At 35.9% G+C, this 17,393-nt stretch overlaps 2 protein-coding genes across 3 annotated transcripts in view; one reads left to right on the top strand and one right to left on the bottom strand.

Annotated features, from left to right (window-relative positions):
• Positions 1-10,286, bottom strand: part of lmnb2 (lamin B2) — a 15,573-nt gene extending 5,287 nt beyond the window's left edge. The window contains exons 1-6 of one of the 2 annotated variants that reach the window (XM_016473263.1): positions 9,847-10,286; positions 6,386-6,522; positions 4,526-4,682; positions 4,322-4,447; positions 798-968; positions 592-717 (exon numbers count right to left, since the gene is read on the bottom strand). In XM_016473263.1, coding sequence (XP_016328749.1) covers positions 592-717; positions 798-968; positions 4,322-4,447; positions 4,526-4,682; positions 6,386-6,522; positions 9,847-10,050 — 921 coding nt within the window. In that variant the 5' untranslated portion in view covers positions 10,051-10,286. Of the gene's footprint in view, positions 1-591; positions 718-797; positions 969-4,321; positions 4,448-4,525; positions 4,683-6,385; positions 6,523-9,104; positions 9,466-9,846 lie in introns of those variants that run through there. The other variant, XM_016473262.1, reaches the window with a different exon arrangement.
• A 742-nt stretch (positions 10,287-11,028) lies between these two features.
• On the top strand, positions 11,029-16,435 carry rpl36 (ribosomal protein L36). The gene is made up of 4 exons (XM_016473264.1): positions 11,029-11,125; positions 11,550-11,644; positions 13,931-14,065; positions 16,307-16,435. The coding sequence occupies exons 2-4, from the start codon at positions 11,552-11,554 to the stop codon at positions 16,394-16,396; spliced, it is 318 nt and encodes a 105-aa protein (XP_016328750.1). The 5' UTR covers positions 11,029-11,125; positions 11,550-11,551; the 3' UTR covers positions 16,397-16,435.
• The last annotated feature ends 958 nt before the right edge of the window (positions 16,436-17,393 follow it).

Raw genomic sequence — 17,393 nt, 5'->3', positions numbered from 1 at the left:
TATGAAAATATAATATTTATTAGGCCATTAAAGATATTTATAAATGTAAAATACTTAAACAAAAAAAGTTAAATAATAAAAGCTATACACTTGATGACAAAAAATATAAATAGTTATAAATATAAATTATAATGTATTACATAAAAATAAAAAATATATTAAAAATTTTATAAAATATAAATTATAATATTACATAAAAATAACAAACAAAAATAAAAGTTAGTTATATGGATAATGTAAAATGCATTAAATTGTCATTAACAAAATAAATAAACTACTTAAAAAAATTTGAAGGTTTAAAGGTCATAAATTAAGGACCCGTAGTCGCATATGCGAGTGAAAACAGTCACTGTCAAGCCCTGTATTACGGAAACACTGGCCAAATCCTGCCTGAAGAAGTACATGCGGCAAAGTAGTACGCTGAAATGGAAACTACTCGTCAAAACGTCACTAGTGCAAGAGTTTATAAGCAACATTAACCCTAAAAACTAAGCATACTTGATTGATTAGAACAGTCACAGGAACTAGTATGCCAAGTATTATGACTGAAGATGCTGTAACTTTATTTAGGACACGGCAGGCCATGCGTACCTGTTTCTGCAGAGCACTGAGCTGATAGCTCAGGCCCTCGATCCTCATGTGGGCTTCCTGCAGCTCCTCGCGGGCAGTGAGCACTGCCTTATCATTCAGGTCAGACGACACCTTGGCATTATCCAGCTACAGAAGGAAGATTTCAGTTAGCTTAAACAAAACACGCTTCCAAAAGCAACTTTATTTGCGAACCTAGCGTTTGTGACCTTGGCCTTGAAGGTCTGCTGCAGCTCGTCCTTGTAGATCTGCACTTGCTCCTCGTGCTGTCTGCGCAGATCCTGCAGCGCCTGCGCCAGCTTGAACTCGTAGTCCTGCTGCATGCCCGAATCCACCTCCACCATGCGCTTCTCACGACGCTGGCGAGTCTCACGCACCTCCTGCATTACACATTCATGTTTTAGAGCCGACCTTTGACTTGAGAAAGTAATGGTCACCAGATATATCGGCTGATATTTGCCATTTTTTTAATTATCGGCCAATATTTTCTTGTCCGACTTTTTTTTACCTCATATGGGACTTTTATTTTGACAGCACATGGGACTTTTATTTTGACATAATATGGGACTTTTATTTTGTCAGCACATGGGACTTTTATTTTGACAGCGCAGTTTAGGGGTGTGCAATATTGACAAAAAATTATTTCTCGATATTTTCTGGGATTTTATCGATAACGATAATTAGACGATATTTTGCTGAGTGTGTTATTGTGCTGGTATCTTAAGGACTACCGTGGACGGCTGACTCCTAATGTTTCTTTAATGTTAATGATATTCTTCATATTCTGTGTGGTGGTCAGTTCACAGCAGTGACAGAAATTAATCATTTCCAATAAGTTTAAATTGATTTTTACATTTTAATGGGCATTTTTACCTTTATAAAGCCATTTTTTCTAAAAGTGTGCGTCATCTTTTGAGTCAAATTCTTAAATCTCATCAGTCAATTAGAATAACAAGACATTTGGGCTGTTACCAAGCAAATGAAATCAGAATCAACTAAATTAACAGTAGCCTATTAACACAACAATGCAGAGGAAACACAGAAGCTGCATCTGAAGTGGCATTTAGATGTATTTACACACTGTTTAATGCAGGACATGAATGCATTTAACATGCAGTTACAAATGCATAAATAATGTTTTAATATATTATACATAAAAGGTTTACCACTGATATTTGAAATTATTTAATGAAAAGATACTTTAAATGTGAAATCAAAACCGCCAGTAGGTGGCAGCAAGTTACAGTTAATAAGTGAGTCATTGCGATTGAACGGAATCTTTTAACCACCCCCCAAAAGGCACCCCCCGCCCCCCTTGAAGGTCAAGTTAATTTTATTTTCTCTATAGCGCCAGATCACAACAGAAGTCATTTAAAGTTACCTTTCCTATAGAACAGGTCTATTATACCTTGCTCATTTATTAAACAAACTAAATAGCCATATGTTATTTATCTTATTTACACGACGGCATGTCAATTCGGTCTCTACGTTATGGTCGTGCTCTCTGCATTGTGCACAGAAAACATTGAATACTGATATTTGAAATAATTTAAAAAATGAAAAGATACTTTAAATGTGAAATCAAAACCGCCAGTAGGTGGCAGCAAGTTACAGTTAATAAGTGAGTCATTGCGATTGAACGGAATCTTTTAACCACCCCCCAAAAGGCACCCCCCGCCCCCCTTGAAGGTCAAGTTAATTTTATTTTCTCCACACAAGAGGAGACCCAGTGCCATCGAGATGTCCTCGCTCTCCTCTGTGATTACCTGGCCATCCAAAGTGAGCACAATATGGTCATACTGCATGGGATGACCCTCCCTGCAGCCTTTAAGCACCATTTTAGGTGTTGGGATGTCAGGAGGGCTGGTCTGAGCATGGCCCTGGAGGAGAGGAAATAATAGCATGAACCATCTTCTCATATCTATTTTAAAAGCAAACCTTATGAGTTAAATTAATTTTAACTACTGTCGTACAGCTGCTCAAATACTTTTGGCCATTAACTGAAAATGAATGTAATTTTTTCTTTACTTTGATAGGATAGTTTGTGTAGACCAACAAAAACACTAATGCTTGTATTAAAATCATTTGCATAATAAAATGTGTGAGTAATAAGTGTAGTGCTTTGATTAGATTGTGCTTCACACACTGTAGTAAACTGTTCATGGCTCACCTCAACTTCATACAGCAACCCCGGGTCCTCCTTGAACAGTGCAGGCAAGAGCAGAATAGCTGCTTCCAACTGTTGGCCTTTAAACAAAATAACATCATTAGGTTAACATAACATGGGGGATGCTTTTACCCAATACTTTTTTGTTTTGTTTTTTAAACATTCATTACTGTGTGTAAAGCCCAAAGTATATTTTGTTTTTCCGCGTACGCTTAGTCGAATGCACAGCCTTGCAAAGCAGTGTTTCCCCTGCCATTATATTAGGGGGGTGGCCCGCCCCCCTTGAAGGTCAAGTTAATTTTATTTAATTATTTTCTCTATAGCGCCAGATCACAACAGAAGTCATTTAAAGTTACCTTTCCTATAGAACAGGTCTATTATACCTTGCTCATTTATTAAACAAACTAAATAGCCATATGTTATTTATCTTATTTACACGACGGCATGTCAATTCGGTCTCTACGTTATGGTCGTGCTCTCTGCATTGTGCACAGCGGAGTTCCACCCCAATGCGCGCGCGTGCACACACACACACACACTCCCACTCCCAGTAGTATTTGTAATTATATAGCCACAAAACGACTATTTAAATATGAATTCTGCGTTTCTCTGTGTTAATGAATGGCGCAGATGCGCGGTTTTGTTTACTACTCGTACTGAAGCGACACTTCCGGTGATATTAACGTCTGCTGTCTCACTGAATGAGGACATAAATACATGAACAACATCTCCAGAACTGCCCTGAGTCACTTCATGAGCATTTGACCGTTTTATTCGAGTAAAACTATCCTCATATCATATACACACAGGAATGTAAAGGTATTCACGGCAACCCGTCAAAATAAAAGTTTGGTTTAACGAAGACATTGCGGCAGAAATATATTTCTATTGTTCAGCAGAATGTACGTAATAGGCTACTACTACTAAAATTATTAAAACCTTATTTTTAAGTTATAATCATACAATATTTCTTCAATGTTTTAATTGTAATATTAAATCCCCTTTATTTTCCAAAAATAAAATGTTTAATTTTCATGAATTAAAAGAGATTAAATTACTGTTTTGTGCCTTAAAAAAAATTAAATACACAACAGAATTTCTGAGGAAAAAATCATAAAGCTATTGTAAGAAAAAAATGAAACATGTTTTTATGCTTTCAAATAATTAGACATGCTAAAACAGAATTTGGTAACAATAAAACATAAGGTTGGAAAAAAATAAAACATTTCATAGGGCCCTAAACCTAGGGGAAACACAGAATATGGCGTCTAAAACGTAAGTCTCTTAATTAACTTCTTGTTTATTGAACTGTTGTAAAAAAGTATCATACTAATGAAAAAAAATGGCACGTGTGATATTGATCAACTATATCAAAATGATATAAATATATACATTTTCTGCCCCATATCTTGAATTTTGTGATCATTTTAAATGCATTTTAATAAACTGAATCATACCGCGAAAGAATGCACTTTAAACAATTACGATATTATCGCAGGCGATATATATCGCACACCCCTAGCGCAGACTGATTGTCTTTTATTAGCAACAGTGAGCCGCACTGACCTCCTCAAACATGCTCTTCCTGAACTCCAGCTCCTCCGCCAGACTCTGGCAGCGGTTTTCCAGATCCACCCTCATCAGCGTCTCCGCCTCCAGCTGTTTCTTGGCCACACCGTGAGCGTTTTCAGCCTGAAACGGCGAGACCAGCGCCTCCGTTAGACGTTATTCTGAAGCGAAGGAGGCCGAAATGAGCATCGAGGGACTTACTTTGGCCAGCTGAGCCTTCAGGTCGGCGAGTTCAGCGGATAAAGACTTGTTCTCGCTGAGCGCCGTGTTGAGAGCCGCCTCGTTCTTGTTGTACTGCGCTTCCAGTTCCTTGATTCGAGCCTGAGCCAGAGCCAAGTCTCCATCCTTCTTCTTATAGCTGGAAAACAAATTCAGACGGCCAATCTTTGGATGAATAAAGAATCAAAACCAATCTTTAGGAATGGCTGTCATTGCATTACAAAAACATTATGATTTATCTATTACACTTTAATGTGCTTCTTAATGTGTTTTCATATCAAAATGTATTGTGTTCAGTTTTAATGCACTGCTTTTTTTTTTCTTTTTTTTTAATAAACATAAGCTACAGAAAATGTCTGATAAAAATATTTTATTGACGCCAAAGGGTAAAAAATATATTTTATTGATGCCAAAGATCAATAAAATATGCTTTATTGAACAAGAAGTACCTGTTTATTATAATCGTGCATTGAAAGATGTCGATCTCACTAATCCCAAAAAGTTAAGTGTTAAATTTAACAACTGTACTCAAATATTCAATATGATAATAATGGATTAGTTATAAAAAATTCTATTCCATAAACATCAATTTCCAGTAACAAAAAAAAATATATATATATAAAGAATAAGTTATGAAAATGTAAATATATAAAATAAGAACAATATTAAGTTATACAATTAATTATTATATTGATAACGAATAAATTATAAAAATATAAATTATATAAATCAACAAACAAATTACAGTAAAAAAATATATAATGGTAAAAGTTACAAAATGTAAATATATAAAATAAAAACCATTAAGTTATACAATTTAGGGTGATGATGATAATAATAAAAAATTTAAAAAGTTACAGAAATGTTACTTCATGTTAAACATGACCAAAAAATTATGACAAATTACAAAAAATATAAAAACAAAAGGTTATAAAAAAGTATATTATATAATAACAAAAATAAGCAATATATTATACAAAAAATAACAGATAATGACCAATAAAAACAAACTTTAAATATAGATGGTATAAATAAAACAAAAAATAGAAACCACATGAATAATAATAATAATAAAATAATGTTGTATTTTTTAATACTATAAAAAAACTAATATTAGCGATACAAATGTATGAATTACATTAAAAGACATGAAGTTTAAAAATAGATTATGTAAATATAAATAATGCAAACCACATAGATAATAACAAAAGTATAAAAATAATACTATTGTCTCTTTTTATTAAAATGAGTACAAGAAATACTATAAAAATATGAATAAGTTAGAATAATAATAATAATGTGGGCTGGGTTTCACATGTTTCTACATGCCTATCAATGAACAAAACATTTAATCCCTCTACAAGTAAGTTCCTGTATTTTTTTCAGTTGCTACAACACAAGCTCTGCTAACATTTCATATGACGTAATCGAGATTCTCAATCCTGCTAGAATAAAACAAGAAATCCCCTAAGTGCAGATAAAACTGGTGAAATCTTCGTGACAATTGCAGGTTGGTAGCATGATGTGACACACTCCTGTGGTTAAAACAGTCGCCCACAATCGGGCACGAAGCAACAGACTTCCTGTTTATATGCGCTCATTAACAACGAGATCAACCAAACATGAAGTCTGAAGCACAAAAAGATTTGAAAAAAACTGAGACGTTGATCTTCTGGTGGCATTATTCAAAGCAGCAGATGGAAAGCGGATTTGAGTCAGGTTAGTTAAGACCGACTTACGTTTAAGACAACCACTCACTTAAAGCCTGATGGGTAATTAAAAGAGGATAATGGACTCAGCTGGTCTTTTCATATCACGAGTGTGTTTTTGAGCGATACTCACTTGCGGGTGACCTCCTCGAGCTCCGAGTTGGCTTTTCCCAGATTGATCTGAAGTTTGGCTCTTTCACGCGCCGTTTCGTCAAGCACACGCCTGGTGTCCGCGAGCTCGGCCTCGTAGAGAGACTTTATCCCAGACACCTGAACAAAAAAAAAAAAACCCACACCATCAAGAGATTTACACGCACCGGCGTCCCTCAAACCTCAGTTATTAACGTTTAATAAGAGCATTAAAAAACACCTGCTACTTGAAATAAAACAAACATTAACTTAGGGCTGGACAATAATTCAATATCAATATGTATCGCGATATAATTTTTTTCAATAACGGTGATATGATTTTTAAACACATTTCCGATATTTCGATATACATTACCAGTTTCCCATACATTGATTTATTTGTGCCATTTGACTTCGTTGAATAAACATGAGCACTGCACGTTTCACGCTCTCCTGGAGACCGTGCGCTCATGCACACTTGCAGCGCACACACATAATGCCAGGTTCACATTACTTTGTTTGCGGTGCGTATTTTTTCCGCGCTCATGTCAACGGATTAAAGCGTTCACACTGCACACACGGTTGCGGTCTGGCAGTGCGTTTAGGAGCGGTGCATCTGCAGCAGTGCAGAGATGGTTTCCGCACTGAGTCTATTTTTGCTGCGCCTCACGTGCGGAATTAAAGTAGCAGCGCATTGTTTGCGGTAAATATGATCATGCATTTGTGTTTAAACATGTCTGTGAAAGATTGTATTACTGTCCTGTGTAAAAAAAAGAATTGCAATGCTGAAAAAGCATTTTCAGTGACAATGTTTGGATTTAAAATCAAAATAATGGATAAATGTTGTGTTTGTGGTAAACAGCCACAGATCAGGAGCAAACTCCTGTGTGAAAGCACAGTCCGTGCTGCTTCTGTACCGCACACGCACTGCAAACGGAGTATGTGTGAACCTCACACACAGCTCACAAAATCAGGCTTGCGCAGTGCAAGCTATTGTGCAACGATAACACGATTGTAAAAACAAAAATACAGTGCATGATCAAACATTTGGGTGAGATAAATATAGATTTGTAAAAAAAATAAATAAATAAAAATGCCCTGAATAAATGTCTAAAAATCTTGATTGGATCTTCACGATAAATAATTCTAAATGATAAAAAGAAGGCTTTAAAAAGATCGGTATCGGTGATCGTATCGGCAGATACCGCTTCCTGTGATCGGCCTCAAACATCCTGATCGGACCACCCCTAAATAAAAGTTTACATAATATGTGTGTGTGCTGTACAATACAAACACATGCATACATATTTAAGAAAAATATGTTGTTTATATATTAAATATATTTAAATATAATATAAAATATAAGAATATAATTATATAAATGTAAATACATGTAAATATTTTCAAAATATATACTGTGTGTGTATTTACATATACATAATAAATATACACAGTACACACACATATATTATGTAAACAAAAGCTTTTATTTTGGATGCGATTAATCGTTTGACAGCACTAATAATATTAATATATATATGACAAAATGATAATATCAATTGCGAATTTCTCAAAATGCGTACTTTCGAAGATGTAAACAGAATTGCGATAAATAAACGTGCAATTCTGAAAAAAAAAAAAAGTCATAATTGCAAGATATCAACATGATTTTGACTTTTTGCAATTCTAAGTTTACAAATTGTGATTCTGGATTTAAAAATATAAAAGGTGATTGTGACTATTTTCTCAGGATTGTGAGTCGCAAATACCCTTTTTATTTTTTTATTCTGTGTCTGAAACGGGTTTCCATAAAAACCAAATTAATTCGAAATATTAACAAATTAAAAACACCAATTCAAACTTGATTCATATTATTTTCTAACAAGTTATTTGATGAGTTCAGGACCCAACAAGTCTTGAGTTAAAACCTTAAGCAGCTACTATCAGACATTACTTGCAAATAAACTCGGTTTAAGTCGAAAATACACAACATGTGCATGTCCAAATGCTTTCACAGGCCGACGCAAGATGTTAAACTGCATTCAAAACTATTTCTTTTCGCATTTGTGCCAAACCAGGGGTTGAGTTTGATGTGGTCACCATTCAAAACAATGTTAACAGATGGTGGAGATCAGATTCAAATTTGAAAAGAGCATTTGGCCACTCCCAAACTTTGAGGAAAACGCCCAAGCACACCAGGACAACACTCAAAGTCCAGGAATCACGCTAAACGCACTCTAAACACACACTTAGAGCGGTTTTAGCGTGCTTTTACATGCATTTTAACACATAAGCGAATGACTTAAGCGATCAAGTCATGCATGCATAAAAATAAGATGCACAAATTAGAAGCACATGGACACAAGAATTCACTGGCCACTCCCTGCGTGCATTTTCTAGATCTCCCATACATTTGTTTTTACATGCAGTGCATTGATGTACAGATTTGTGCGTGGATTTGCATACGCGGGCTTGATTGTGTCAAAATGCATGACTTCCTCGCGCGATTTTTCAAATGTTGTGCATCACGCTCAACACACTTTAAAAGGTTTAAACGCACATTAAAAGCACAACATGAACGCTAAACGCAAGCAATGTCAACTAGAAGTCCGCGTTAACAGAAAAACGCGACACTTAGCAACTCTGGAAGTGAAAACGACACGCACAGGCGGATTTATAGATCGTAAAAGCAGCACAAAGGAACGGCTCGGTAACGTTGGTACCTCTCTGGTCGTGACTTCCTCCTTCTCGGAGACTTTGACGAGCAGCCGGTCGTTCTCGAGCTCGAGGGACCGCACGCGGTCGATGTAAACGGCCAGGCGGTCGTTAAGCGCGCTCAGCTCCTGTTTCTCCTGCAGACGCGAGATCCGCGCGGGGCTCAGCGGCGTTTGCGCGGCCGACGCGCGGCTCGGGGTTGCGGTCGCCATATCGTTTCACGCTACAGACACCCACTTCAGCTCAAATAAACACTCCTCCGAGTTCCACTTCGGCCCGGTGTACGCTGCGGCCTCCGAGTCGCGCTTGGAACGGTTCTCCGGTGGCGGTTGGAAGTTTTTGTTTGCGGAGTTTTTTGAATGAAACTGTGTTTTGGAAGCACATGGACACAAGAATTCACTGGCCACTCCCTGCGTGCATTTTCTAGATCTCCCATACATTTGTTTTTACATGCAGTGCATTGATGTACAGATTTGTGCGTGGATTTGCATACGCGGGCTTGATTGTGTCAAAATGCATGACTTCCTCGCGCGATTTTTCAAATGTTGTGCATCACGCTCAACACACTTTAAAAGGTTTAAACGCACATTAAAAGCACAACATGAACGCTAAACGCAAGCAATGTCAACTAGAAGTCCGCGTTAACAGAAAAACGCGACACTTAGCAACTCTGGAAGTGAAAACGACACGCACAGGCGGATTTATAGATCGTAAAAGCAGCACAAAGGAACGGCTCGGTAACGTTGGTACCTCTCTGGTCGTGACTTCCTCCTTCTCGGAGACTTTGACGAGCAGCCGGTCGTTCTCGAGCTCGAGGGACCGCACGCGGTCGATGTAAACGGCCAGGCGGTCGTTAAGCGCGCTCAGCTCCTGTTTCTCCTGCAGACGCGAGATCCGCGCGGGGCTCAGCGGCGTTTGCGCGGCCGACGCGCGGCTCGGGGTTGCGGTCGCCATATCGTTTCACGCTACAGACACCCACTTCAGCTCAAATAAACACTCCTCCGAGTTCCACTTCGGCCCGGTGTACGCTGCGGCCTCCGAGTCGCGCTTGGAACGGTTCTCCGGTGGCGGTTGGAAGTTTTTGTTTGCGGAGTTTTTTGAATGAAACTGTGGTTTGTAGTCCGAGAGCTGGTTGGCTGTCTTTGAAACGGAGGTGTGAGAAGAAAATGGCCGCCGCTAACGTAAAACCGCGCCAAAATTCAGTCCAAGTGCTCATGGGAGATGTAGTCCGAAACAGCCGTTATTTTTATAGCGTGTTATTATTATTTTACTTTTCGAAGAGCCTTAGCAACTTTCTTTTTAACCGTTGTGTATTTTCATATTCATTTGTGTGTAGCTCATAATTCATGACCAACCAGGTGGATTTTTTTTCATATGATATTATATTATTACATGTTTTCGCCTTTTTGTTTTTTCATGTTTAGGTTTTTATTGTTTTCATTCTTTTTTACTTCGTTAATTTTGTTTGTGGCTCATAATTCACGCATTGATTTTATTATTATTATTATTAACTTCAGTGCAATTTGAAAAACAAATGGCACAAAAACAGTAAAGGAAATAGACTCGGTAAGGCACTGAAAGACGTTTACAAATTTAAATAAATCGAATAAAAGCCTTTTTATTTTATTTTAAGAATTATATTGCCAATATACAACAAAATAATATAAATATAACAAATAAAAATAAGTAGAAATTTCAAAAAATGTATCATTTTCTTATATTTATATTTCGATGAAAAATGTAGAAGGAAAATAAAATTGTCATATTGATTTTACTCGATCGAAAGGTTATTATTAAGTGAAAAACATGCATTAAAAACACTAACTTTAAAGTAATCTCTTAACACACCGGCCTAGATGTTGTTTTATAAAATCTTTTACTCGCTTCTAGCAAAGAGCAGTATAAGTACTTTGCTTCTAGGCGGCGCTACTTATTTTTCCCGCGAACTCCTTTCTTGTCGTCGCGTGTGAAAGATCAGCTTCCGCCTGACAGCGGTCCTTCCGGTTTGGACGCCATTAGCAAAGCGCAGGTATGAATCGCCGGAGAGCCACAAGCGATAAAATCGGATTAATATCTAATCCATCGTGTCTCAAATCAACACAAAAGCGTTTGCTTTTGCAAATATAAACCGTATGAAGCGGCTTCCAGCTGCTATTGTGAACTTTAAACCTGATGTTCGTGGGGTTTTGAGGCTTTAGCTCCGAGTGGATGCCATATAGCGCTTTGACGTGATTCTCAAACGCTGTTATTATAAATAAAGCATAATATGTCATCTCCAAACCCAAAACGCGTAGAAAATGTTTATATGTATTCGCTCGAATCTTGAAATACTGTTATATAATGACTTCGAGCCGTCATACAGCCTGCTAGTGTCTAGCCTCTCAGCACACATGACAGTGTTTTCATATTTAACCTGTTTATGAATGTATATTAAAACTAATTTCTCTCCACAGACATGGCCATCAGGTATCCTATGGCGGTTGGTCTTAACAAAGGTCATCCAGTGACCAAAAACGTTGTCAAGCCCAAGCAGAGCCGCAGGCGAGGAGTAAGTCTGTGCTTGACACAGTTATGGATAGTTATTATAAAGCTATTATGAATGTTGCATGCGCTTCCTCAGTATTTATGTCTCGTTTTCCAATACAAATGTCTGAACATCCATAAATCAAGAAACTTGAGATGCAAAATGAAGCGAGTTTATGCTTAAAACAACAATAATCTGTCATAAAACTTGTTTTGGCTTTGAATGAAGCCAAATATGAAGGCAGATATTTGTTCTTGGTTTAATCATAAAATAAATTGGTTTTGCTTCGTTTATTAGACATTTTATGTGGTTTTGCTTCAAACAAATGCATCTTTAGACATTTGCACTGGAAAACGAAACGCAAATATTGAGGAAGGACATCAATTTTTTCAAATATACAGATATTTTGCAGTGTTATCAGAAGGTACAGTAGTAGTTATTTTCATATTCTAGTGTTTTTCTATTTGTAAAATGAATTAAATAGTAATGAAGATCTATTGAAAGTTGCATCTTCCAACTATAAAGTGCTGGTAATACAAGACCATATTAACATTGTCTTCCTTTTAAAGTTTGTTTATTTGCACTAAACATGTCTTAAACATGCCTTCATAAAACCAACAGAAAGCCTGGAGTTTCTCCCACTATGCATTGCCATATGCACAATATTATATCACTAGCTATGTTTCCATTAGTGGTCGACCGATACTGGGTTTTTTTTTTTACTGCCGATATCTTGGAAAGCAGGGTGGCCGATATAATTGTATTTATTTTTAATTAATATTTAAGAAATTTGAAATCATTTGAAAATGGATAAAAAAATAAATTTGTAAAATAAACATACTTTAGATGACAAAGTATTTTTCACAAATAAATACTTAATAAAAATACAATTAAAAGAAGTAAACTGTAACCAACAGAGCACTCCGTAATCTGGGAAGTTTGTGTGCATTGGGAATCTTTTTTTTTTTCAAATAAAGCCAAGGAAACACTCATTTTACATACAGCACACAGTGAAAATAACATGAATATGACAGTGGATTTTTTCAAATAAAGCCAAGGTAACACTCATTTTACATACAGCACACAGTGAAAATAACATGAATATGACAGTGGGCAAATGCATAAAGCGCCGCATAATTTGAAAACACTAATTTAATGTTAAAACATTAAATTCGCACAGACCGAAAATCACGCAGAGAACACGCAATCGTGCAGGTCACATGCACACTTCACTAGATCTCACAACTGGATTCGACTTAAGTTTGCACGGTTTGTTAAATTAAATTTTCATTAGCCATTCAAAATTTGTTTAAATGATGTAAATGTGTATTTGCTGAATGCTGACGGCAAACGAGAACGTATTATAACGTTTGCCTTTCTATTAATAATAATATAAAAGCAATCGTTATAATACTTTTTGTATACATTTTAATTCCGTTGTTTAACAGTTCTATCGGTTTATTAGACAAGACTTCTATCCTGTATTAGACAGAACTGCTGTCAGCACCGTCAAAATAAAAGTCCCGCCTCGAACGCATCAGCCAAACAGAAAAACTTATCGGCCGATAACGATATTTGAAAAATGCCAAATATCGGCCTTGGCGATATATCAGTCGACCACTAGTTTCCATCCAACTATTTTTATGCGCATTTTGGATGATCGCATAAAAAACGCTGGATGGAAACGTCAAGATGCGCATAAATTCTAAAAATGCGCATAAAAAATTTATGCGCACAACTGAGTAGCATAAACTTTTTATCCGATAAGAAAAAATGCGCATAAACTACGATGGAAACACATTTACCGAATAAATTCCACCATGCGCATTGAAAAAGTCATGTGACTTTGCGCTATGAGACGGGATAACTTGACTAACCAGCGGACCGATGTCGTTTACAGCATCTATATGTTGTTTTGGTCGTTCTGAAATGCGTGAGGAAAGTCTGTTATCAAAGTATTTCTGTATAATTACTGTCTTACACAACTGTGTTTCCAAACAGCAGGCATCCACCTCTAAAAGCAATGACCGCATTTATTGTTACGTCTGCTCTCTCTGAAGCGCAAGTGATTTATTACATATGAAAATTATTATATTCAGTGGCCTTCTCCTAGTTTTCTTAGAGATATTTAGTGCCAGTTTATCAGGAAGTGATGATTTTGTTCTCTTTGGCTCGTTGGATGGAAACGGTGCTTTATTCGCATATGTTTTATGCGATATTCCAGTTTTGCGCACAAGTTAAATTCGCATCTTTGGATGGAAACATAGCTACTGTTATCATGTTTAATGTGACGTTGTTCTTGCGTTTCAGCATCTGACCAAACACACCAAGTTTGTGCGCGACATGATTCGCGAGGTGTGCGGTTTCGCGCCGTACGAGAGGCGTGCTATGGAGCTGCTCAAGGTGTCCAAGGACAAACGCGCCCTCAAGTTCATCAAGAAAAGGGTGCGTGTTGAATTTGTCAAGTTTACCTAATTTGGTGTTCCCAGTCAAAAATGACCAGCTGTTGAGAATTGCTTGTAAATTTCTCGTTATGCTATACTATAACCAAATGTTGGATTCAGTCTTTTGTCAACCTGTTTTCTTCCAGTCAACACAGTTTTTTTGTTTGTTTTTGGAACTGGTGGATCGTAGGCCTCAATGCTCCTCACATTTTGAGTGAATATTGCCAAAATTATCCACAAATGATGCTTTTTTTTTTTTGTCCCTTACTCATCTCAGATCTGTGGAAGCCCGTTTCTGCCACTGCATAAAAAATAAAAAAGGTAATTGCGACTTTTTATCTCACAATTCTGACTTCTTTCTCAGAATTGCTTGATATAAACTCGCAATTGCGAGTTAAAAAGTCATAATTGTGAGAAAGAGTCTCAATTCTGAGAAAGTCAGAATTGCGAGAAAAAAAGTCAGAATTGTGAGAAAAAGTCAGAATTGCGAAATATAAATTTGCAATTGCGAGAAAAAAAGTCAGAATTGCGAAATATAAACTCGTTATTGCAAGAAAAAAAGTCAGAATTGTGAAATATTAACTCATTATTGCGAAATATAAACTCGTTATTGCAAGAAAAAAAGTCAGAATTGCGAAATGTAAACTCGTTATTGCAAGAAAAAAAGTCAGAATTGCGAAATATAAACTCGCTATTGCGAGGGAAAAAAGTCAGAATTGCGAAATATAAACTCGCTATTGCAAGGGAAAAAAAGTCAGAATTGCGAAATATAAACAAGTGGCAAGTTTACATCTCACAATTCAGACTTTTTTTGCTCAGAATTGTGATATAAACTCATAATTCTGACTTTTTCTCAGAATTGCGAGACACTTAAAATGCGTAAACTCAGAAAAAGCTTATATATAGCACAATTCTGACTTAATTTCTCAGAATTGTGTTTATATCTTCGCAATTCTGACTTTATTACATGCTGTTGTGAGTTTGTCACAATTCTGAGAAAAGAAGTCAGAATTGCATGATATAAATTCGCAATTGCAAGAAAAAAAAGTCCGATTTGCGAGGAAAAAAGTCAGAGTTGCGGGATATAAATTAGCAATTCCGAGAAAAAAGTTAGAACTGCTAGGGAAAAAGCAGATAGAGATATAAACTCACATTTGCGAGGAAAACAGTCTGAATTGCGAGAGAAAGTCAGAATTGTGAGATAAACAGTCATTTTTTTTTTTTTTTTTTTTTTTTTATTCAGTGGTGGAAACGGGCTTCAATACAGATCAGTGCAGCCTTCGTTCCCCAAAAAAAGAAATCCAAAACCTGTGCTAATCAAAAGAAAAGTTGGCAAAAAATGCTGTAATATAGCATAAGAAATTTATTAGCAGGCCAGTCTTTTTTTTTTTTTTTTTTTTATCACAAGTGTAACAAAGTGGGGGTTTTATTCGCATCATATCACAAATTGTGCAGCATGACAGAAAATTTCATTTTGTTCATGTTACATTATTTATATCCATATACATTGATATAATTTGAAAGAAAACATCTTTGAAACAACTATAACATTTTGAACAATTTGTACAAAGTCTGATAAAAGATGGTATTGGAGGAACGACCGATATGATTTTTGCAGTTTGTTGCAACTTTTTTTTTTTTTTTTTTTTTTAAATGACTGGATTCTTTATCCGTCCAAATTTTATTCTTTTCTGATACTAAAGGACATTACTGACATCTGACCAGTGTTATTTTAGTGTAATTGAGATACTAATATTTTTTATTAATGTTTTGAATTAGATGTTTTTTATATTAATTTTATTTGATTAAATTGATTTGTTTTTAAATAAGATTTTAATCTAAATCTTTTTATGATTTATATTAATTTTGTTTTTGAATTGGATTTTAAGTTTCAGTATTTGTGTAATGCGTAAATATATTTTCATTACTTTACTTCGTTTAATTATTTTAGTATATTAAATTAAATGAAAATGAGATGTTTTAGCTGATTTAATAACTTAATGTATTTTTTCTATTTTGTTTCAGTTGTACAAGTTTTTTTTTGTTTGTTTTTTCAATTAACCGTTTTAGATAACTGTAATAATACAGCATCTGACCTTATGTTTACGTGATGAAGCCACTCAATGATATTTTAACAGCACATAAAACTGCTGTTGTAGAGGCAGGTTTGATTTCTGCTGAACCTCATGTTATCCTCATGATCTGATTGTGTTGTAATGTATGTGTGTGTGTGTGTGTGTAGGTGGGAACTCACATCCGCGCCAAGAGAAAGAGAGAAGAGCTCAGCAACATCTTGGCCGCGATGAGGAAAGCTGCTGCCAAGAAGGAGTAGCCTGTGTAATGACAAATAAATTTGTGTGTGTAAAAACAAGCTTTGGACTCTTGAGCCTCATTGAAACCTGAGTGGCTGATGTTTGCAGAAAGGCACTGGCGTGTGTTTAACCAGTTCACAGAGTAAATATGATCAGTGTCACCTGTCACGGAAATGAACCCAAGCGTCTGCTATTATGCACTGCAATGTATGATGAAATTGCAACTAAGTAATGTTTGAAATGCTGGTTTTCAACATTATCACATATCAAATGTTCATTGTGCAAGAAAACATTTGTGTGCGTGTATAAACCTTTTGTGTTTCAATCAAACGAGTCAGATATTGTAGTTGAAAACACCTGCTTCTGGGTGTTTTATATACGCAGAATGTGTGTATTTGTAGTATGTACAGAATAATGTAGAACACAATATATTAATGGGAATAATAAGGAAATAATAAAACATCAATAAGACACTTAGGCCTGGGGGTATTCCAGAAAGCAGGTTATGTGACATACCCGGGTATGTGTGAGGATAAGCGAGCGGATAACCTCAGCTTTCGGTTCCAAAATCAGAGGTTACTTTCAGGGTATGTAAGTAACCATAGCAACTTGCTCTCTGAAGATAACCTGCTCCGGAACAGGTTATGTTCCAGGGTTAGTTCACTTCAGCGCACGTGTGATCTACTGATGAGCCTTCAGTGGGCGTGACAGATAGTGCACAACATTATATAATATTACAATATAGTTATAGCCTACTATATATATATAGTTGTATGATATGTTAATTATAAAGCGCTAATATAAGTAATAAGGTAATATTCTAATATGGTTATATTTATTTTATTGGCATATATAACGATTATCTGTCTAAATTATAAACCACTATTATGACAAGGTAATGTTTAATTTATTATATGAAGAGTTTATTTGCAAAAACACATAATTCCGTTTTTTTTTTTTTTTTTTTAAATCATGTGTTTTTAAACCGGGTTTTTTTTTTTTTTTTTTTTTTTTTTT

This window comes from Sinocyclocheilus anshuiensis, unplaced genomic scaffold (assembly GCF_001515605.1).
Source record: "Sinocyclocheilus anshuiensis isolate Anshui unplaced genomic scaffold, SAMN03320099.WGS_v1.1 scaffold1406, whole genome shotgun sequence".
NCBI lineage: Eukaryota > Metazoa > Chordata > Actinopteri > Cypriniformes > Cyprinidae > Sinocyclocheilus > Sinocyclocheilus anshuiensis.
Note: the sequence above shows the minus strand (reverse complement) of the source record. Positions and strands in the feature narration are given on the sequence as shown.

What these genes read in the sequence shown, in the direction of transcription:
- rpl36 (XM_016473264.1), top strand. Translation starts at nt 11,552, where the DNA reads ATGGCCATCAGGTATCCTATGGCGGTTGGTCTTAACAAAGGTCATCCA. An exon ending in AGCAGAGCCGCAGGCGAGGA is followed by an intron (nt 11,645 to 13,930) that starts GTAAGTCTGTGC and finishes CTTGCGTTTCAG; the next exon opens with CATCTGACCAAACACACCAA. An exon ending in TCAAGTTCATCAAGAAAAGG is followed by an intron (nt 14,066 to 16,306) that starts GTGCGTGTTGAA and finishes GTGTGTGTGTAG; the next exon opens with GTGGGAACTCACATCCGCGC.